Source organism: Parambassis ranga, chromosome 12, assembly GCF_900634625.1.
Source record: "Parambassis ranga chromosome 12, fParRan2.1, whole genome shotgun sequence".
NCBI lineage: Eukaryota > Metazoa > Chordata > Actinopteri > Ambassidae > Parambassis > Parambassis ranga.
This window is the reverse complement of record NC_041032.1, coordinates 6,738,066-6,761,819: the sequence shown is the minus strand read 5'-3', so window position 1 is coordinate 6,761,819 and position 23,754 is coordinate 6,738,066. Positions and strand designations below refer to the sequence as shown.

Below are 23,754 nucleotides of genomic sequence, written 5' to 3'. Positions count from 1 at the left end.
CAGCTAGCAACGCCATACTTCCGGGTTCACTGGAACAGTGTCTGGGTCGCGTACAAAAGCCGTATGTAAACAACCATCAAACTACGACAGCTTTGCCCCGAGTTTATTTTCGACAGGGCTACAAAGGAATAAACTGCTTTTTGAACCAAAAAAAAAAAATGCATGTGTGCATGCGGTCCTAGCACAGCCTGAACAGACTCTGAATTTTACAAGGCACCACCTAGCGGTTTGGAGGACAACAAACAAGCCGGATTGAGTGCGGACATGCGTGTGTGATAGCCAGATTTGAAAATAGGTCTGAAGGTATCCAGTTTAAAGGCTATCCAGATACAATCCTACTCTAGCTGGATTGACTTTCTCGAGTGTTAATGGGGCCTAAGGCTGGCTACACAAGAGACCAAGACTGATATTGTCAGCCATGATATGTTCTGCAGAGGACATCATGAAGACCCTCATGCTGTTGCCATAATTCTCTGTCTATATTTCATTAGGCTCAGGTTGCGTGGTGTTTCTGCCATGATTGTGAGCTGTAAGCACATAAACTTCTGGCGACGCATCCAAGTTGCACAATCTTATTGTCTATCAGGGATGTTCCATCAGAGGCAGCCCGACCGTGACTTATTTACAAGCCCTGTGAATATTAGGTAAGCTTTGGCTCAGTAAGATAGTTCTATTGACAAGCCTTGAATTGGGCAACCTCCCACTGCAATCCAATTATTATTATAGAAAGGATAGGGGTTTATGGTTAGGTGTGGCAAGTCCAGGAGTTTCACACAAGAGGCCCGATCTGTGTGTTATCAAGACAAATGCTGACATATGTCATGCTGATATTTATAAGTCTAGTTTAAAAAAGGAAAGAAAGAAAGACCAGTGCACAGAAAAAAAGCCTTCATTTCTATTTTCTTTCTCCTCAGTCACACCTGCAGTCAGTCTGAGGAACACCAGATGAGAAACGCAGTAATGTTCGTCCTTAAAAAGACATCCAGTCTCCACAATCAGCGGCTCAAATTATTAGAACATATGGTAAGCCTTAAATAGTGTTCCTTTTCCATACACATCAATATTTACATTACAAACTGTAACCAGGGCCCAAGCAGCACTTCTCATAACATTACAGCATGTTGGATAAACAAACGCTATAGGAAGCACTGAGGCCATTCTGCCCTATACAACCTTTTCTTGCTGTTTATGTACACATGTTTCTTTCTGGCCCCAGCAGCCCATAATCACCACCAACGAGCGCTGAATGAGGCCTTGTACTAGAGAGGATGACAATAAGTTGTGCAGTGTGCATTGGTGTGTGTTTTTAAATTGCAATGTTTGAGTTGGTTTTCTCCTTAAAGCCACAACCATCTGGCTCGAACACATTTCACTATTCTTGAGTAGATGTTTGACACATTGTGGTCATCAATTGGGCATAAATTACAGCACAGGCGCATAAGGAGGATAATAAAAGTCAGGCTATTGTCAAAACTGAATGAATTTTATGATGTGACATTTCTGGGACATTTCTAGGAAGGAAAAAAATCCTGAGCTTTGGCTCAGTGCGCTGCTAACAGCGAGGGAAAAACCTCACTGACTTCAGCCGTCAGGGAGACTCAGCCATCCATAAACGTGACAGTTGTGTCAAAGACTAGTAACAGGGAAAATGACTGCCGTAAAAATCACACACACACAGCCACTCCTGGTGTTTCTCAAAGGTTTATATTAACACACATATCAAGTGTCTGGAAACACAGGCTATGCTGACATTGCACTTTTCTCATCCCTGGTTAAGTCATAGAGTGGTGCGTCCTTGATGGACAGACAGCTCCTCCCTGAATTAAATTTAATCCTTGTCTGTTATCAGTCGGGTGCAATTTGTGTGAAAAGAACAGGACTCCCTGTTAGAAACTGTCTCAACACAGAGGCCGTATGATTAAATTACTGTTGGGGAATAATTACATGTGGTATCAGTCATCACTCCATCCTTCTATGAATAAACTGTGCACAGCTTACAGATGAGTATATTGAAGGAGACATCAATATTAATGCTTTATTTATTTCTTTTTTTTGAGGGACCATGTATTCTAGCTGTTTATGAGGCTCTACTTAGCAGTGCAGGTTTACAAGCAGACAGTACAATACCCCACACCTCACAGTTAGTTTTGATGATGATACTTGTCTGGTTGTCACTTTTAAGTCACATGTTTTGTTTCTTTTACTCAGAATGAGTTTACTCTGCATCTGTTGGTACTCTCCCCTGAATAATCCAATTTATTGATTAAAAAATGATTAGGATTGCTGGCCAGGCTGAGTCTATAGTGACAAATCTGGAAAAAATAATATAAAAATGTCTCTAGTTCTTTCTGTCTGTACCTATTTTCCATATAGGTTTATGGTTTCAAATTGCCTCGAGTGGCCATTTGAGGAACTGCAGGTTTTAGTACTTCCGTGTTAAAGAGATTGGGTTTGCACATTCATGGAAGAGGCAACACTGGATGCATTTTTTAGCAGTGCTAATACTCTGATGTTCACCAAGTGCAGTGTTAATCATATTTATCCTCTTAGTTCAACATGTTAGCATACATACACTGTACAATAATTTGAAACATGGCAAATTCTCAGAAACATACATGTCTGTGAATGTTGCAATCCAATGTATCGACATATTTTATGACACGTCAGCCTGGAGGGAAAGTTTTGTAACACAATAATCAGTATTCTGAATGTCTGCTAAAATTTTATAGATCAAATGGTTGTTGAGATGTCTCAGTCTAGATGAGACACTGCCAGCCCTGGAGCCACACCACATCGTGTGGCTATGGAAGGCGACGGGACAGGAATGCAGCAGCAGAGTGTTTAATATAAAGAAAGTGTAACCACAATTTGATTACTCCATAGTGGCAGTTAATGTATAATTTAAGCAAAAAACCTTTATATTAAATTTATATAATGTAGCCAACTTCTGGTGTGGGGACTCTTAATGTTAACATAATATAGATCCTTGGAGGCACCAACATTCTACACCACTGGATGAGCAATGGAAAAAAAAAGTTAAAATGTTTTTGCCTGGAATCAATTTAGTATGATGTTACTTGCAAATATATGTTGTCATTTTGCTCCAAACCCTTTGCAGGATAAAGATATTCTTAATATAACAGCACAGGGGAGAACCTTGTTAGCCAAAACCGAGATATGTTTGGTTAACTGAGTCTCCATACAAGACCACAAATACAGGAAAAAAATCTTTCTCTGTCATTGGAGCAAACCAGACTAAACTAACAGCATATTAAATTTGAGCTCCAGCCAGTTTAATGTTTTTATAACTCACATTTGTACTCAGAAGATAAAAGAAACTATGTATGAGGAGCTTCTATAGGGTGTCATAAAAACAGAAGTCCATCTGGAAGGTGAGACCACTTGACTGAACCCGACAAAACCTCCACATCTTTGGACCGCTGTTCAATTCAAGCTCCTCTGGGATGGAGTTTTGAAAGTACAGCGAGATGCCAGAGATAAGAGATAAGGGTTGCGATAAAAGACAGCTGTGAGAATCTGAAAGACAAGCAGGACTGATCACATGGAAACAGCAAGCCAAGCGCATATATATATATATATATATATATATATATATATATATATATATATATATATATATATATATATATATCTCAACGCCATGAAACAAGGCTGTCTTTAGTCCAGCCAAGGAATGCTAACATCTCAACCAACATCAAAACATTTGTCTTTCTGTTTCTCTGAGGCATAGTGAGAGAAACAGGCTGAATTGAATAGGTCCCTGCTTTATTGTGAAATTGATACCCATCACCATTTCATAAACAGACACAGGCTGCTGAAGGAGAGGAAGGAAGAAGAAATGAGATGCAAAAAAAACAGAACAAAAGACGAAAGAGCAGCGTCGGCGCTGATGTCAACTGCTGAAGTTAGCGTGGAAAGAAAACACAGAGGGACAGAGGCAAAAAGGAAAAAAAGCATTCAAAGCTACGCAGGAATGTTAAGATGTCAGATGCCAGACTGTGATAGCTGAGGATAAGGACATCCTGTAAGGCCTCTCTACAACACACTACAGAAGATTACAGAATAGATGGATGGTTCACAAAACTACAAATATTGTGGGTGAGGAAGTGTAAACACTAAATGACTAAAACACACACTGTGCAGCAACAAGCTTCTCCACCGTTTTATCACCGTCACTTTAACAGATCCATATATAGACAGCAATGTTATAACCAGCTACTAACTCTGGTTTCATCTCACCTCATCAGTCACTATAACAGCATCAGCATCAGAACACTATTTATCATCAGCTATTTATTATCTTAAAATGTCAACGTCAAAAATGTGGAAGACTAATGTCCTTCTAAAAAGCATCTAAGCGAAGTTTATTAGAAGAATGTAACAGGAATGATGGAGGAGGTGCTTTATTGCCGTGGCATTTAGTACACTTGTGAAAATTACAAAAGATGGATCATCACATTTTAATAACAATGCCTTTGCTCCGGCCTTTTTTTTATGACCGTGAATGTTTTAGAGTGTTTATCATTAGCGTGAAGTGTCCACGAGAGGTTTCTGCTGCTTTGAATTTATGCTGAGAATAAATGAAAAACAGGACACATAAGAGGTCTGTGGTGTGAGCTTGTTTTTTAAATAAACCCTCACTGAGAATTTGTGGTGGCGTTCAGCACTTTGGAGCCGTGTTAGGGATTACATCTGTCAGGCTGCAACAGTCCCTGACACTCGCCCTCAGCTGTGCTCCTTTCTGCCAAGAAATTATGGCACTTGAATACACACCGGCTCATTCACTGTGGCTTGCATGAAAAAAGTGATCAAAGTTTGAAAATGCTGTAAAAAGTGAGCAGTTCTGACAAAGTAAACCATGAGCAGAGCCAGCACTGAATGTCCCTGCCACTGAATGTGCCTCACTTTTACTTTTTACAAATAGCATCTCGGGGAATACTTTTACTATGAAAGAAAGTACGTGTCATGAGCAGTTCAAGGAGGGTAGGTTGATACTTGTTCACCTGTCCACCTACACTCTGGAATTTAGTGTGAGTGTGAAGAAACATAAAGTGGAAATATTCAAATATTGCTTCTCAAATTTGAGCATTGTGAGTATTTAAATAACAAGCTTTGTTTTAAGAGGTCACAGCCAAAAATAAATGCTTTCGATTCACAAAAGAAGAATTGGATGCTAATGTTTGTTCCAAACTTCATAAGAATTTGAGTTGGATGTGTGGATGCCACACACCATAGTTTTCTCTCAGACCTTCTATCTGAAACATGTGGTTCAGAGTACAATTTTGAGCCTTTTAAGTTTGCGTAATCTACCAGAGATCTCGTAGGTGTCCGAAGGGGCCTGCATATCATCTGTGATTTAGGTCTGTACTATAACAAAGACCAGATCCATAGTCCAAAGTCCTATAAATTCTCACAGGCTCTGTTTCTGCTTGTCATGCTATCGCTCATTACTGCAAAGTCTGACAGACTTTGTTACTACTAACATTGCTTCTGTCATCGTTTCACCCTGATTAATCCCTGTTTTTTTCTCTCTCTGCCCTTCCCTAACTCAGACAGTGTTGTTCACGAAAATGCAGGTTTATTTTTCCTAGTGCTGCTGCCTTTCTTCTGCAAATCAAATTCAACATCACAGCAGCCAATTTAACATCTGCAGCAAGTGAAGCATCAAAAACGGCCACAACATAAACGAAAAATTATGAGATAAAAAAAAAAATTTGTGACATCAAGCAGAAGCCAGAGCTGTTGGTGTTAAATGACAGAGATTATTTTGTTATTGCTGGAACCTACAAATCGACTGCTACATTATTAGCAGTAGTAGCAGTATGTATATCCAGGGTAAAAATCCACAGTATAAAGACTGTAAAATATAGATATATATAGAGTATTTGCATAATAATTTTGTGCTATAAGGACTTTTTCATGCCATACTATAATAAAGAATACATCCTAAAAAAGAATTTAAATCAAGTTTACTTTGCTAACATGCCCTTCTGTCCAACAGTTCTCCGCCTAGTGCTATCTCTAAATCTTGTTCTTCTTGTGTGATGTAGGTCTCTGTGCATGGCCAACAACACAGCCTTATTCATACAGTGAACCAGAAAACTGCCTGCTTCAGCAGAAAGAAAAGTATTCAATAACTCCACAGCGAAAGAGAGAGAGAGTGGAAGCCACAAATCACACAAGTCATGTTTTCCTCTGTCTCTTCATATCTTCATCGCCTCCAGGCAGCGTGTCTCTCTCTTTCTCTCTCTCTCTCCGGCATGTGTTAGCCCCAAAATGAAAAGGAACAGCTCCTTCGTAACAATTCCCACTTTCAAATCATCAGTAGATGCACTGATGCTCCCAAGCTAAAGATATAATTTTCTTTTCCCTTTCCCCTTTCATATAGGAGTGAAGTATTTCTGGTCCAAATGAAAGTTGAGCCTCTGGGCAGGCATGTAAAAAAAAAAGCCTGTTCCAGGTGGATAAGGAAATACTGCAGGGTTTGAATGGGGTCAGGGGTGAGGAGTTCAACTCTTTCAATAAATCACTGCAAGCTGTTGTGACAAGCATTCGCTGCTACAACCGAGAGAGAAGTGTGGGCTATATGAAATATGTCTTTCAAGTGTAGACTGGAGCCTTTGACCAGATGAGTGCAACAAAATGTATATATTTAGGTGCCATTCACTCAGCAGCTTAACAGGCAGTTAGTTATCCACAATGGCTGACAGGTTTATCTTGTTTTTATCGTCCTTTAAGAACAGACACGGATCTACGGATGATATATTACACGTGCTCCTCACAGCCTATTGGTTAAATGTTTTCCTAAGTTTATCTGGACTCTATTTAGGGCAGGAAATACATAACCTAGGATTATAGACACTTCTAAAGAAAAAACAGGGCATTGTTTAGCTGCCCTGAAATCAGATAATCGGTTTGATTGATAAGTTTGCGGCCCTGGGTCGGATCAGAGTTACACAGCTGTAGGCACGCTGAAGAAGTGGGCTGCTGAATTTAAACATGGCGGCCTAGAAGATGACCCCTGTCCTAGAAGACTGGTTAACATCACCACACAGAAGACTATTAGCAAGATCCACCATGTGCTGTTGACAGACACAGAGCTGGGTATATCATAGGAACATCCATCCATCCCTGATGAGAAGCAGATTGAGAGCAACAGGTCAAGGGATAATCTACCATTTTTTAAAGTTAATCTCAAGGGATTTTTCGAGCAAATTTCTAACCCCAGATGACATTAATGTCTAACCAGAAAGGACAGAACAATGAATAAGAGTGGAAACACACAGATTCTTCAACAAACTATTGAGGTCTGAAGACAAAGTAATGCAAAGTGGTATGCAAAGGGGAGATTCAGCATGATGGTGACAAGATAAGTGCTCTTCCACCAGGATGAGGCTGCAGGCCTCAAGCCCAAAGCAGCAATGGTTGCCTTTCTTGAATGTGGAATTCCCACCCCATTTACCTGATCTGGCCAACATGTTCTTAAGACACACATTTGGTCAATGATACACCCCTAGGCTCATTACATAGTTATGTTTATGCTAGATGGCCAAAACAGAACATATGCCCAATTTCATCTAATCTGCCATTTGGTAATGAGTCCTGCCCCCATAAACACAAAGCAATGTGCAGATATACGCACACGTTTCAAGGACTGAAATATCGACCTCATGTTGTGTTTTCCTGATGAAGAAGGGCTGGATTTGGCACCTCAGACCACTTTCCCCAACATGAAGAGAAAACTCAGTCACAATTGACAGTGATGATGACACTTTCTGAAGACCCAAACTTCAGCAAAGAATTCCCCACGACAAAATGTGTAAATGTAGGAGAGGAGATCGCTGGAAAATAAATGTGCAACGACACCGACCCTCATCTGTTTTCTTGTGACAGCAGTTTCGAAACCACTTGGACCTGCCAAAGCCTGGTGGCTGTTCTTTTATCTTAGTAAGCAGCAGTTAGATTCCTGAATGTCAATGAATTTGTAATGTGAAGGAACAGCAAATTTTCTCTGTTCCAGTAAATTCTTACACAATGCACAATTTACAAGTAAAAAATCCAGCATAAAGGGTGTCATTCAAACTTAAATCTGGGACTTAATCCAGGTTTGGCAGACAGTCCGCCCCTGCCTGCCTGCCTGCCTGCCCACCCGCTTCCCTGCCCAGTGTGTGGTAGGTCTGGTGTGGATTTTAGTGGTGCTGGGTGACATGTGTGTACTTGTGTCAGCGACTACCCCAAACAGTTGTAAACTGGCTGTTTATGAGTATGAGGTGCTGTGAAAAAGCACCACATTTCTGACTTCACACCATCTGGGAGGAGAAAAAAAAGAGTGTGAGGGCAAGCGACTGCAGTGATGTAGAGAAAAACGTGCAGGAGGGATTTGGGCCACGTATGTGGAATTTTCAGCCTGAAGATTTACAACAGAAGTTGATTCAGCTGTAACTTTATCACATCCAAGGAAAGCCATGTGACATCAGCTTACTTTACGTTATCAGCCATCTGAATGGCCAGATTGACAAAAGCTATTCCACTGGGATGATAACACTGGAAGTGAGTGCTTGTGTGGACATTTTTGGGCACTACTCAACTTTGCACCCTATTACACATTAGGTAAACTCAGACCACTTAAAGGTAGGGTAGGAGATTTCCTTCTGATGCACTTCTTGTTAAATTAGTGTAACTTCCTTTTACAATCTGATAGCAACCGATTAGTTCGGCAGTTTCGCTTTAAAACGAAGAATATGAATCATCTGTGGAAGCTATAAAACATCAGCCAATCCTACGAGTGGACCCAGCAAGGAATATTGGCTGGTTGTCACTCTCTCTCTCGCGCACCAGAGAGGTACGTGCATGATGGCCGAAGACACAGACCGCAGCTCGTCTTCAGGTAATGCGCGTCCATGTGATTGGGGGGCGTGGCTTCGGGGTGAGCTCCGAGAGAAAGGGGCGTGTGTTTACTTTCGAAATCTGGGGTACTCTCAATGAGTTTCCTACCCTACTTTTAAAATTACTTTTAAAATAGAAGTCTGCTGGGTTAGAAAAAAAATCTGTAGACAAAGTGGCAAGTTTGTCTTTTCACATTTGTTTATGATGATGATCACATGTTTATGCAGTAAAGTAAAGCAGACAAAAGAGTCTATTGTTTTGACTTGCACACAAAAAAAGGTCGTTTTGCAATATGTCATCATAAGATGTGGCTCTGTCAGGACGCCACGCACACACACTGCACATTACTCTAAGTGACTATTTCCCTTCTCCAGTACCCAAAGCTACCCACACACTGACATGTCAAGGTGCTCTGTCTGAGTTATGAGTTCATGTCGACCTCCGTCATGAGCTGCAGCTAACGGGCCAAAACGTCCATTTATGACAGACAACCCACCGCACTAAACAGCTCACTGACCGAGGGGTATTCAATTTAGCGAGGCCCTACCAAGCTAAATAGCAAAAGATCCAAAGGCAAACCTTAATTGTCTGTGAAAAGAGTCAAACATTTTCAAAGTACAGTAACCGTTAGAGCCTGTCAACCACGCTGGCAATTACACCGCCACAAATATTTAAATTTGTGGTTTTGGAGCGGAGTTTGAGGAGAATCATGGTGCGCTAAGCAGCTTCAGGCTTAGACTGAAACATGGATGCATTCAAGTACAAAAAAATAAAAAGTTTAAGCGCCTACAAAAAAAGAGCCCTCGGCCTTCAGCAATATGTAAACACAGCATTTTATTAAAGTCAAGAGTGCCAGGGTATGGCAGAGATTATAAAAGGGAACAAGGGTTCAGATTGTATACATGGATTATGTTACTGTACCTATGGAGCAGAGCAATAACCACTTCCATATGCCTGTCTGAGCATATGGCGCTTTTTCAACATCATCATTTACATTGAGTGATGGGTGTGGTATTTCAGACAAACACATGGAGGGAAAAGACAAATTTCTAGGAGGTATTTACTTACAGTACACTAAAGTACAGTGAGGCATGACAATACCCCAAAGGAGGACACACAGAAAGGAATATTTCTGCCATAATGAATGCGACTGGAGCACTTTATATCTTTATTTCTACCTAAGTTCCTGTTCTGAAATCAGTGCAAGCTTGCCGAGATTTAAATGTTTCCTGACAGCGTGCAAGAACTGGCAAATTTTATCTGTCAAAAATACTGCTCCAGCCAGAAAGTGAGGTTTGGAGTTGCTCAAAACAAAATAAGCAATCACTGAAAACTTGTCAGATTCCAGACTACACTCAAAATATTAACACTTTTTCTATTGAAGGCTGGGGGGCTCTTTACCTGTGTTTGTGGTTTCAATGTGAGACAAAGAAAAGCTGTTAAGCAAGACATTATAATGACAAGTCAGCGCAGATGTTTAATTGTGTTTGGCATGCAGCAACCAAAGTATAATAAAGATGGTGTGCAGTAGGATAGACAGAAAAACGTGTGTGTGTGTTCCTCTGGGGCTGAATATAAAGTCTGAAGTACTGACCAGTGGTCACTGCTGTTTGTTTGACTGTTTCCTTCCTGACCACTATTCTGACCAGACCACTGAAAAAACAACTTTTTCCCCCAAAAGACAAGAGCTGGGCCACAGTCTGTCTTCTGTAATTTTCAACATTAAGATCTTTTAAATAAGGTCTTTTAAAACACAGCTTAAACCAAATAAGTTGGGTTCACTATGCGTCCTTTTCTAACTTGTTTCATGTGTTTTGAATGCTGCTAAAATGCTTGTTACACTGTTAAAAACACCATTTTATATTGAAAATGTACAAATGTGTGGCCTTAAAGCTGACTTTGAGAAAGATCTTTTCTATTCTGTTAAAACCTCTTCCTGAACCACTTCCACTTTATTTTTATGTGTTAATTTGTCAAGCCTGAATAACTGAAGCTACATTTTATACTTATGCCCAGCGGCACTATTAAACAAATGTTTAACTGCTTGATTTATGTTTGTGGTGTAATTTTTAATCAACGTGTGTCCCCACAAACTTGTAATATGTTAATCCTCTTTCAGTTTGCCAACTGCTTTGGCATGAAGGTGTAAATTAATGTTGACAAATGGCCCATGGTTTCAGGCGAATCTGTCTCTCTTGGTATAAAGTGTGTGTGTGTGTGTGTGTGTGTTTGCTGTAAACACATGAGAAATCATTTAGGGTTAGAAAATGTTAGCTCTGGTTTGGCAGTATGCTGACTGACAGCCCTAAATGTTTTCTCCATAAACGATCAACCCAACACTAAAAGCACTTCATACATCCAGTTTGTCTTTTGTACTACTGCTGTTGTCATTTTAATGTTTTTTAATATTACATACAAAAAAGTTATTAGAAGACAGATCGTTAAGCATTTTCTACTGTAGCGGGGCTTTGGCTGCCATCAGTCCTGATAAGCAAACATGGACGAGGCGTCCAGAAACACCAAACACTTTTGTGCTTACTTCTTATTATATCTCCAGTTTCTTTTGGCACAGCACAGTCTGTGACTAACCAGGCCGTTCGACGTGAAGTAAATTATCATGTATAAACTGTTTTGTTAAGTTGTTGTGGCAATAAAGCTCACTGAAGGCAAAAATGAAAACAATTTTCCACATAGTGTCAGTCAGGAATCTGCTGGCTAACCCCTACAGGCTTATGGGATCATTACTTGGGAAGACAAATATGTTAAATATGTCATCAAATAGAGCAATTCTCATTCCTCTACATCCAATTGGAGTCAAGACTGGATGAATTTCAGGTAATCATAGATGATCTAAATCTTACTACTATTACAATTCAAGGCGAAAGAATTCAGTTGTTTCCCAGATTCTGGTGGCTGCATGTTGTCACACCAACAGTTCAGACGAGACACACAACAATTAAACATTTAATTGGTGGAGACGTCCTTTTGTACTGTATTTAGAGAGTCGCAGATGCTCACTGATAAGATGGCTCTCACAGTTGATGGTAAACGGGAAACTGAGTATGCCAACATAATGGGCTTCATTGTACTGAGTATGTGTGTGTGTGTGTGTGTGTGTCCTCTGACCCCTCCAGGGATAATTAAGGACACATTTTCCCCAGGTTGGTTTTGGGTATGGCTTCTGGCTAAGGCTGCGTGTGTATACATAATGCATGTTTATGTGTGTGTGTGTGTGCGTGTGTGTGTGTGTGTGTGTGTGTGTGTGTGCGCACACCCTAACGCGCCCCATCCCATTCCTTGTACATGTCGACCTAACCTGCCCTCCGTATGTCTAAGACTTAGTGCTTCTGGGCTGATTGGCTGTATCACTTTCACTCACAAGCTGACACACACAAGTACACACAGAGGCACACACCTTTAGAGACCAAGCCCTTGTAAAGGCACCTCCTTTGGGACACGCTGTGAAATGTACTCCTTGTTAGGCCTCCAGTGTGTGTGTGTGTGTGTGTGCGCATGTCTGCTTTTCCTCAGCTGTTTCCTGCCAGTTGGTAGACCAACAGACTGTGAAGGTCCCTCTCTCTCTCTCTCTCTCCCTCTCTGCGCAGAGCTCACTGCTTTTATACTCTGAAATGACCAATGAAAATTCTGGATGATGATTCTGAAAAGGAAAATCTGACATGAGAAATGGATGCCTCTAAAATCTGAGCCTCTCTCCTTTTTTACATTTACCACGAACAGATTCTTTCCAAAGCCTTATCTGTGCTTCACTGTAAACACATCGAAAACTTTGTTAAGACTTCAGTGGTTTGGTGACTAGACTTAAAGACCAAAATGTGACATTTGAAGATTAAATTATGACTGAGGGGATTGGTTCCAGATCAGATTTATTTCTGCTGTGTTTTTATTATGCATGCTTATTTGAAAGATGCCTTGTTGAGATATATATAATTTACTGTCATCTGCAAACTTGCATGATGGTCATAAAATATCCTTATCTTCTCTTTTAGTTGTTGTCTGAGTTTTGATTACACAACCAAACAGGCTGTCTGCCAAAGGTATTCAACCAGTAAACACATGATGCACATCAATACACATCCATACAGAGGCTGCGATGATTTAGAAGACTGTCGAACCGTCTCCGCTGTTATCTGCCCTCTTCATCCTCCCTGCTTTAACTCAAGACTCTTATCAGGCGTGTGATGCTTGTGAGGTTGCTGCATGGTTACAAAGGAATCCAAAGTATTACACTGACATTTCTAAGCAGTCCTTAATAGTGTTTTATTGAGCCACTGCTTTAGACTCGACCATCTGCTGATGGAGACCATCAGCTGTCGATCAGCAGCTAAATCAGTTAAGCCACTCACACTTTTGCAATTCAATAACAGACTGACTGTTCCACTCTTATAAACGGCTGGGATTTCTGTCTCCTCTTTCCTAAGTTGTCTTTGTTTTTTTTGTCCTCTACATGAGATTGTTAAGCTGCTCAGACATCTTGCAGTCAGTGAAGTGCTCGCCTAACAAAGGCAGGAGTTTAAAGTCATTTTGTGGGGCAGACGAAAGTAATCTTATTGAGTGCTTTTAATGAATTAATATGCAAGAAAGGCCTTTTGTGTGACATCCTGAAACACTTCAGATTCACCATTTGAGAGGAAATATATACCGGTAAGTATATTTTTGACCCGATATAGCAACAAGTTCTGTTTGACCTCCAGTGTGTTTTGAATCAAAGAACACCAACCTGCTCCAAAGGCAAAGAAGAAGCTCTTGTCAGGATGCTCCTCCAGCAGTGCCTTGACCCTCTTGCCCATCCTCTCATTCCTCTTGTAGATGAGTTCCTGTCTGAAGTAGCTGTCTATTTCCTGGGCGGTCACCTGCTCACTGGGTGGCAGTGTCACATTATTGAAGTTAGGGACCTAAAAATGCAAAATTGGAAATGAAGGATGAAGGTGAAAAGAAAAAAGAGAAGAGGAGATTTTCCTTTTCAGTCTTTTACAAAATTCCGAATGCACTTTTTTGGCAGAGTGGTTGAAGGGGAGGGTGAGGTTGGTCAGAAGGTTAGGGGGTGAAGGTAAGAGGTCGAAGGTCATGTCAGAGTGACAAACACAAGGTTAAGGGGTCAAAAGAAACTGTTCTTAGAGTGAAAGGAGTTACGTAACCAAATGGGCTAAGCTAAGATGTGACTGACCTGTGAGGTGTCATGATTGAAGATGATGGAGTTCAGATCTCCGCAGTTGTAGTGCCTGATGAGGTCTTCAGTGGTGTACGGGACCTGGAGGCTCCCCGCCCTCAGAGACTCCTGCTGCAATAACGTCTGGTTCAGAGCAAAGATCACCTGGAATGAGACGATGATAACCTGTTATTTACTTCTAACCTGAAACTCAAAGGTTCATCCTCAGGATGACATGAATGATGTCTCTAAACCTCATGAAACAGTTAAAATCATTTGTATTTTAGCACAAAACTGTATAATTACCTAAATATATATACCTTAAAGTGATTTCACAAGTGAGTTCTGAATTAACTAAAGAGCCCGATTGAGTTTCTCCTGCCAAAACCCTCTCTGCGTTTTTACTGCAGAGATTGGGCCATTGTGTGAGCGTGAAATCGGCCTGTGTTTGGTGAGAGAGCCCTGGTGAGCCTGCCGCCTATGATCAGCACCGCACGGACACACATATGCACACATGCACACACAATAACACACACACACACGGTTGTACAGTATGCACAGGCTGAGACAGACATAGATGCAGAAGGCTGCCCCCACACACAAACACACAAACAGCACACACACACCTTTCACCCTGCAGCCATTGATCTTGATTGCCATGAAAGAAGAAGGTTTGTATGGTTTATTTGTTTCTCAAAGGGGACAATCAGTCAAAGTGAAGATGTGTTTAGTCAGCTGTGGAACTATGTAAATGTGTCTATAGATGTCTGCATGTTTTTACAATTGAGTCTGCATCTGTGTATGTATTCATCTGTGCAGTCTCAGATCTTCTGTCAAATGTATTGATATGCATACCCGTACGCAAACCAGGCCAACCCAAGCGGCTCTTTTTTTTTTTCCTTTCTTTTTCATGTTCTGCTTTCTAAGGTGCTCTGATGACACTTTTCCCTCTCGGCTGTCCCATTGTGGGAGCCGTGGTGTAGCAGAGGAGAGGAGGAGAGAAGGGGCAGCGTGGAGCAGATGCCTTCTTGTCAGGGGACAAAGAACCCCTCCATCACCCTCTCTTCTCCTCTCCTCTGCGCTCCCTCCAGCTTTCATCGGCCGCGCATCAAAGTGACGCTCTGCATATGAAAAGGGCCCCGTCTTTATGCCACGCAAATTAGCCTATCGCCACCCCTCCCCGACTCATTTCACAAAAAACACCCTCACATCTGTGCCACGTCCGTGAAGGAAGGCCCTCATCTGCAGGGTCTCCCCTTTTTCTCAGCTCTCCTTCTCCTCTTTCTCCACTCGCCATGCCTTTCAGCCCCTTAAATTATGGCAGTGAAGGGAGGAGGAGGTGCGGGAGAGGGGGAGGATCAGTCATATATAGGCAGATAAAAAGTGCGAAAGGAAAGGAAAGACTGTAAACACTGACAAGAAAGTGAAGGACACAAAAAAGAAGCATAGAGGAGGAATTAAAAAAAAGAAAAGTTTAACAAATGATTTCTTTTTCTCTGCCACCATCCTCCTCTTCTGTTAGTGCACTGTGGGTCAGTGGGTGCATTTTCCCACTCGGCTCCTTTCATCAGGTCCCCCCTGTTTCTTCTTCCCCTCCGCTGCTGTCCCCTAACCCACCCCCTCCTGCACACACACACACACAGACACACCCCTTGCTGATATCAAAGCAAGCGGAGCCAATGAAAGTCAATAATTGTCCTTTGTCATGGAAATGTCCCCTCTTGTTGAGATGGAGTGGGTGGGTGCGTGCATCTAGAGCAAACATCATCACAGGCAGATTCCCACATGTGGAGATTTGGAGTGTTCGGAAAAAAAAAAAAAAACTCTCACTCAAGTGCGTCAGCTTAATTCAATTAAAAAAAAGATGAAAATAAATAATGTATTCATTTCTAACAGTTGAAAATTCACATCTGGCTGTGAACAGTAATTACAAACAAGTGTTGCACTTTTACATATAAATGAACGTCCATTGCATTGGAACCTTTGCTTTGGCACAGGTTTTACGATGCATTTAACATTAACCAGGGATGAACGGTTTTCTGGAGATGAAGAGGTGGAAACTGGGGCAACCAGAGCCCCATTCACACAGCCTGTTGTGCCTTTAATGTGCCTTGCCATTCTATGTGAATGGCACGGAGCTTTCTGTTGCACCTCCAAGCTGGCAGCAGAGGTGGTAACAGCACCGAAACGAAAGGGCGAGCCAGCGCAATGGAACTCTCCTTAGGAAACAGTTGACATGATGCACACCTCTGACCGGCCTTTGAAAGCCGCTCTGTGTTGGCTGTGTTTCTAAATTAGTGAAGATGAGCAAAAGCGGAATAAAGAGGGGGTCTTCAGAGCTCTGTGTGTGAAAGAGAAAGTGAAGTGAAAGACACATCAAATGTGCTTGAAGAAGTGACATCAATAAGAGTTTAGTTATACTTCATACTGTGACAAAACTCTCTCCTCTCTCCTCTTTGGGTCAAGCACTGTTTTTGTTTTTGAGTCTGTGTGTGTCTAAACTCAAAAGACATGCATAGTGGAGGCCAAGTGAAGCTTGCACTGTGATGCGGCATCCGCCTGTCACTCAGAGAGGTCACGCCCATAATTATGCAAGGCCAGAATCATTTTATTAACCAGGTTGTGAACACCATCATCATTTTTTTCTGGAAAGTTGTCAATTTTAAAATGGAGGTTTTATTGGGGATTGACTCATTTTTGGAGCCAGCCCCTAGTGGCTCAAGCATGTAGCATGCAGTAACTTAATTTCCAATTTAGATTTAATGAGACATTAAGGAGGAGCATGTGTGCGCCCACACACAACTCTCTGTCTCTGGGTCTCCTTATTTTCTGGCCAGTTGTATATGTGTAGAAAATGCAGTCCGTCCACAGAGAGTGCTCAGAGACACACACATGCATGTAAAACACTTGCAGCCAGTTCAATGAGTCTTGGCTGTCTCCCAAGTGCAAATAAAGACTTCCAGCAGCTCATCTGTTTCCTGCTGACTGCATGTTGTTATCAGAGAAATACAACTCTTTCTCTCTCCTTCTTTCTGTCAGAGAGAAGAGGACAGACTATTTCTACCAGAAATTAAGAAGTCAAACAAAAGACAGAAAGAGGGAAAGCCAGAAAACGAGAGATAGACACTCTCCATGTACTGATGTTATCACTGAAACCTCAGAGGAAGGGAGCGCAGGCGGAGACGAAGGCAGGCAGAAATAGGCAGCGATTGGCGTTCTGAGTTACTTATGAGCGATGTTATCAATGAAATGTTAGTCGGAGCAGTCAGCCCTAAAACAAGACCCATCACGAGCTCAGCAGCGCTGCCAGGATCTTACAGGGCGGTGACTTTGAGACCTCGAGGTGCAGTCAGTACTCAGGTGGTTGGACGTTTACACACCAACACCTGGTAATTTGATGTGATTGTTTTCTTTGAACTGCAGGAAGTTACCCGTCCCCTTCCAGACGTGCCGGGGTAAAGTTCATATAGGAAACAGAAACACAGCTGATTCTGAATTCTGGACTTTGAATGCTCAAACCCAACAGATACGGCTTACTCTGCAACTTTTCTCCTATTACTGGTTGGTCCTCCACATCCTCATCCCTGTCTTTTTCTACCTTTTATGGCAACTAGTGGTAGAAGTCCTGCTAACATAGCATTAGGTCTGATCCAGTAAAGGCAACATATGGAGTGACAGTGACAGGTGATTGAAGCCTATTGCCCAACATTAGGAGAGACAAACCTCCGTATGATGACCAGTCACCATCTTGGTAGAACAAACTACACTTGACTATTAATCAGCTTGATCTCAATGACATCTAGATGCTTGTTGGTCAGCAGTTTACACACACACACACACACACACACACACACACACAGATCACTGTTTTCCATATCTCCAAGTATTGTAATGGAAAATAGTCAAATATAGTATTTTTTACATTTGTAAGGACTTAATGTCTTCAGTATTTGATGTGTAATTGTGGCTGCAGAAAAAAATGGCTGCTTTCTTCAGCAGGTATTCACTAACACACAGAGAACATAAATCTTTCACCACTGCTCAAGCTTTCACTTTCTGGCTGACGACCTACCATTTAAACGCAGATACACACACACACCTGTCAGTTTGAGTTATCCGTGTTGTTTCTGCACTTCATCCTTCTAACCTTCCTCATCTACCTCCCTCCTCCTCCTCTCCTTCCTGCTCACATTTTCTCTTTCTATCCTCCCTTTTTTTGCCTTCACTCTCACTCATACATTCATCCTCTCATCATTTCATCCCTCCCTTCCACTCCCCCCTTTGATCCTGTATACTCCCTCCCTCGCTCTCCTTCCATCCATCTCTCCCTCCCTTTCTCCCTCTCTCCTTTGATCCTACACATCCCCTCTATCAGCCAGGTCTTTTAGGATTTGACCCCTGCATTCCTCGGGTCACTAATGACCTCCTCGCTGCGTCTGTGTGCTTTCGTGCATGTAAGTGTGTATACACCTGTACAAGATTAGGTCTTTGTATGTACATGTATGCGTCTGTCCGTGTATATGTGTGTGTGTTTAAATGCTTCATCATCGTGGATTACTGCAGCCTCTGCCCTTTGAAGATAGGTTTATTAATTTTCCAACATAATACAAAAGGAAGGAAACACGGGGCCGAGATCTCCTTCACAGGAGGGAAAGAGGAGAGTGAAGGAAGAGAAGCCAGAGGAGCACAGGAGAGAACTCTTCAGGACTTTCCCCTCATCTTTTAGAAAGGAAAATCCATCTAACCTTAGTATATTGATAAATCCTATTCCTTCTGATCTTGGACAGTTCGATCAATGAAAACTGACATAAACAACCCTACCTCAGAGACTGACAGCTGAGAGTTCTTTTTCTTTATGTATGAAGACATTCATTCATTTGAGGTTTAAACCATCATCTTTACACACATTGCTTTCTTTAATTTACATTGTGTGCCACGTTTTAAGCAAATAAAGATCATGGTTTGGGTTAAATTCAATGAAGGTAGCGCAAAAATGCCAAAAGAAACCTGCAGTTCCTCAAGTGGCCACTTGAGGTTGGCATCAACAGTCAATCCCTATAGACCTCCAAGAAATGGCCAAATTAACAGCAGAAATAAATTATATATATACTGTATATATGTTTTACCGTTGATCACCAAGTAAGCTGCCCTAACGTAAGCCATTATTTTTCAACCATTACTTTTCTTTTTTTTAAAAAGACTCAAATTTTATAGTTTTAATACACATTGGAAAAACCAAACTGTTAAATCAACATCTGATTTACAGTCTTGGGGGCCTTCTGCCTTACAGAGAGTTAATCAGATTTATTATTGATTTGTGATTTTTGAATGCATTAGAAAGACACAGATCACAGCGACTGTTGTGAAAGCAGCGTCCAGCCCACATTAATGTGAAACTGTGAATACAGTTCCCCTTCTCTTTCTTTCTGTGTGTTCACTGTGTCTCCCCCACTCTCTCTTTATCTCTGTCCAAAACCCCGGCTCTCTCCCTCCTCTCTCCCTCGCCCTGTAAAAACATTCTTGCGGGGTGCATTTACCTTGGTGCCCGGACGCAGCCAAATATTTAGGCTGTCACAGGGAATCAGCCTCAAACCAAATGGCTGGAGGTTCATGTGTGTGTGTGTGTGTGTGTGTGTGTGTGTGTGGAACAGGAATTGTGGTGATTGAAATGTCAATTTGAAACCCCCCACTCTATCGTGCTTCATTACACCACCCTGAACACGCTTGTACGCGACACCCAACGCACATAAAAACACACACATGTATCGTGAGGGGAAAACTGTGTGACAAAGGCCCATTCATTGTCATTGATTAGGATTTGACTATTGATCAATCATCAATAAAAGTAAGAGAAAGATTTGGTGGTTTTCCAGACATCTTTTTCTATATTTTACATAATTTGATGTGATAATTACATCAATACAGGCGGTTCTCTCATCATCGTCGATGTGTTATAAACACACACTTTCACACACATCTGTAGGCACCTGTCATCACACACTCTGAGTGTGAGAAGAGTTTGTGAGAGTTGGCAACCACAGAAAACCACAGTTGTTTTCCCTGCTTCTGTCTTTCTGTCTGTCACTGCTCCTTTCTCTCTCTCTCTCTCTCTCTCTCTCTCTCTCTCTCTCTCACACACACACACACACACACGTACATGCGCAGACAAAACAGGCCCACACAGCGGCTGTCCAGCCACTCGCTCCATCAATACGCTTTAAGAAACAACACAACGATCTTGAAAACACAGCGAGCCACAAGGAAAACAGACATTAATCTCAACGACTGTCTGTTGACTGAAAGGACGTCGTTAATACAGGACAGCACGAGTCAAGAACAACACAGCAGATCGGCCTCATGCCGACATACACACCGTTACAGCTGTGATCGCTTAGTGCGGACGCACACTGACCATCTGAGAACTTACATTGAGTGTGTGTTTGTTATCAGGAAAACAGGGAACGAGGAGTAAATGAGATCAAGGTTTTCTGCTTTCACACAGACACTGACAGTCATCTGAAAGCAATTCTTTCAGCATCAACACATCAGTCATGTTCAATGTATGTGTAAATATCAACCAGTTCAAATACTGAACTCATCATTTCAACTGTGCTGGCAGGCTCCATCACTAATGGCTCTTCTGCTGTAAACTTTTGGACAGTATCCAAAAGAAATTATTGAATTATTCATGATTGAACAATTACGCCTCATGCGCATGTTAACAGCAGGTTTTCATTCCAACATTGTTTTGTCAGAAATGATAAATAATCTGCAACAATATTTCATGATGAAAATTATGATTTAGTCAACAAAAGTCCACATTGTGAGGCTGTATACTCTTCAAAGTCCAGTGAAAGCTATCCGTACAGGGTCATGGAGGTCCGGTGACTCTTCCAGCTCTCAACGGCTGAGAGGCATTGTACACCACGGACAGGTTGCTGTACATTGCTAACCACTGCACCACTATCCAGCCCACAATATATTCCGTTTCTATAAAAATATATTCTAAATAAATAATACAGATTGAGAGAGCCCTGAGAGAGGGCCAAGTCTGGTGAAGAGAGCATGTCCTCAGCACTGGACAACAGAAGCAGCAGACAGCAGCTCCAGAAATAAACCTCCAACTCCTGACTGTACACAAATCAGAAAGACATAGCAGGAATCACAAACCCACACACAGCTATTTACCAGTATCTGCAATTCTCTTGAAAAACCACTGGACTTGGAGCCAAAGCATCGCTGGCAAACCAAACTGAAAAGGCCGCACACACACACGCGCACACACACACACACACACACACACACACAGATATCAGCACACGGCCTCTCATGTTCATATTAATATGCATGTAAACACTTTCAGACAGCTTGCATCAATTCTGTTGTTCTAAACAGAAACACACACACTTTTAACGCCATCACACACACACACACATATATATATACAGAAAGAGTCTGTGTAATGGAAAACAGGGCAGAGCATCCAAACCATCTAAGAAATATGTCTGTTTATAGTGCTGACAGAGTGATCAGCAAAGGAGACAAAAAGACGGGAAAAGATAAACAGATCGTTGAGACAGTTTAAGAGAGAGAAAAAAAGAAAATGATAAAGAAAAGTGGAAAGAGAGAAGGTTTGAGGCTGAGCCGCAAGCCACGGCCTCACAACCACAGCCTTACAAACAGTCAACAAAATATGAAAAGCATCCAAACACCGTAAATGTGTTGGGTGCTCAGTTTTCAGAGAAGTGTCCCTTTGCTTTGACTCTGGATGGTAAACCCAAACACGATCCTGTCATAAGAGGTTACCACTGAAAAGAGGGTGGTTTACAATCACATCCAAGATTAGATCACAATTCTATGATGGAAGGTATTTTAGGAATTAAAAGTGGTACTGTTTATAAGTTTTGATGATGCAGAAACAAGTTAGTAATCAAAGAAATATGAAAGAAGTAAAAAAAACCTGCAATTTTTGATATTTTTGCAACAAAACTATCATTTTTAAAACATATAAATTATTAAACTTTGTCAAGCAGTTTTAAAGTTGCTATTCCTAAAGACAAGCAGTTAGCAATGCTACAAAAGTTAGCATATCCAGAATGTCCAAAACCTATAAAACTAACACCAAGCCTGTAAAACCCTTTGTGAAGAAGCCCTCCGTGTAAAAAAACACAGCCTCAAAGAGGGCGGTGAAATGAGCTGAGAGACCAAACAGTGGTGGTGCTGTTAAGCTCACACAGGTTTTATGATGTCAGCTACCACAAGCAGCGCACTAACCCAAAACTCACACAGTGTTTGTGTAGAAATAACCCTGAAAACCTTCATCCACAGAGAGGAAGTGACTCAGTGTAGTGGAAGAGATCTGATACACGTGTTTATTGTATATGACGTTAAGTGCATGTTACATTGACTTCTGTACGGTCTATATATGTATGTTCATTCATAGCACATAAAATTTGTGTTTGCTATTTTCTTTATAACAACATGGATTTAAAACATAATAATTTAAACATATGACTGAGAGATGGTCTGACAGATATGCATCTCACACACACACACACACCACAGGTTTATACAACAGCTCTCCCTTTCTCTCCTTCAAAACAGGTCAGAGCAGCAGACCATCACATTTCCAGTTGTGTTCAGACCAAAATCTGTCAGTCATCCAAGAAGCAACAACTATTAATCAAAAGGAGTGTTCCGCTCAAAAAAAAATCTATCTTATCTTGCATCTACATCTAAGGCTATGTGAGACTAAAATCAGCTGCTGTCATAGATGGCATCATGCTTGTAGTTAAGTACAAAAAAGCTAAAACAAGGTTCCCGTCCATTTTAACCAACAGCTTAGATGTTAGAATCTATAAGTGTTTTAAATATATTTTTATTTAATTGATTGAAATGTTCCATCATAAGTTGTTCTGCATTGAAGAAAAAGAGGTAAAATAGTTTTTTATACATATGAGGACAATGTCAAAGTCCAAGAATCTGGGAGTGTTTTGAACACCTGCACATTTGCACTGCAACATACAACAACTTATTCCATGTTTTCTTGTATTTTTGCTCCATTATTTTAAGGTTTTACGGTTAATGTAGGGCTGAGAAAGAACCTGAAGTGGCTGCTAAACAGCACCTGATCCTCCTCAGTTCAGTTCTGGTGAGCAATGACATGACCGTCCAAAGCAACTTCTCAGCGTAGCTTCAAAATCCTCACCCAGCTGGAAGAAATTCTTCTCAAGGTGACTCTTCGTTACACTCCTGTGACATGTGAGGACATTTGCCTATCTGAGTCTAAAAGTCAGGCCTGAACGTCTGTGCAAGAACTGCACAGTCTCACAAAACCCTCCTGTGTGGTGCTCACCTGTGAAATTCCACTAAAAAGCCACAAAAATGTGGACCGGAGCCAGAAAGACACAAGTGGATTTATGGTCATGTTAGCTCAAATATAGCTACGTGGTCCTGACCGGAGTTCAGCTCTTTATGGGTTTATTTTTATCATCATCTCTACATTATTACTGTGAAATCACCTTTATAGCTCCTTTGTTAATTTGTTGAACATTTCTACTGATTACAGGCAAAGGAGGAAAAACTGACGCACTTTAAATCAACTTTCTGTGCAGCAGCAAGGTTACTTCAAAGCAAATAGGTGAAAAATTCATGTGTCAGCTTGACAGGAGCTCCAGGTG

General features: G+C 41.4%; 1 protein-coding gene across 1 annotated transcript in view; it reads right to left on the bottom strand.

Moving 5' to 3' along the window:
• The window catches only part of trabd2a (TraB domain containing 2A), a 40,883-nt gene that overhangs the window by 7,539 nt on the left and 9,590 nt on the right, over positions 1-23,754 (bottom strand). The window contains exons 3-4 of the mRNA XM_028417924.1: positions 14,093-14,239; positions 13,646-13,820 (exon numbers count right to left, since the gene is read on the bottom strand). Of these exons, the coding sequence (XP_028273725.1) occupies positions 13,646-13,820; positions 14,093-14,239 (322 nt within the window). The remainder of the gene's footprint in view (positions 1-13,645; positions 13,821-14,092; positions 14,240-23,754) is intronic.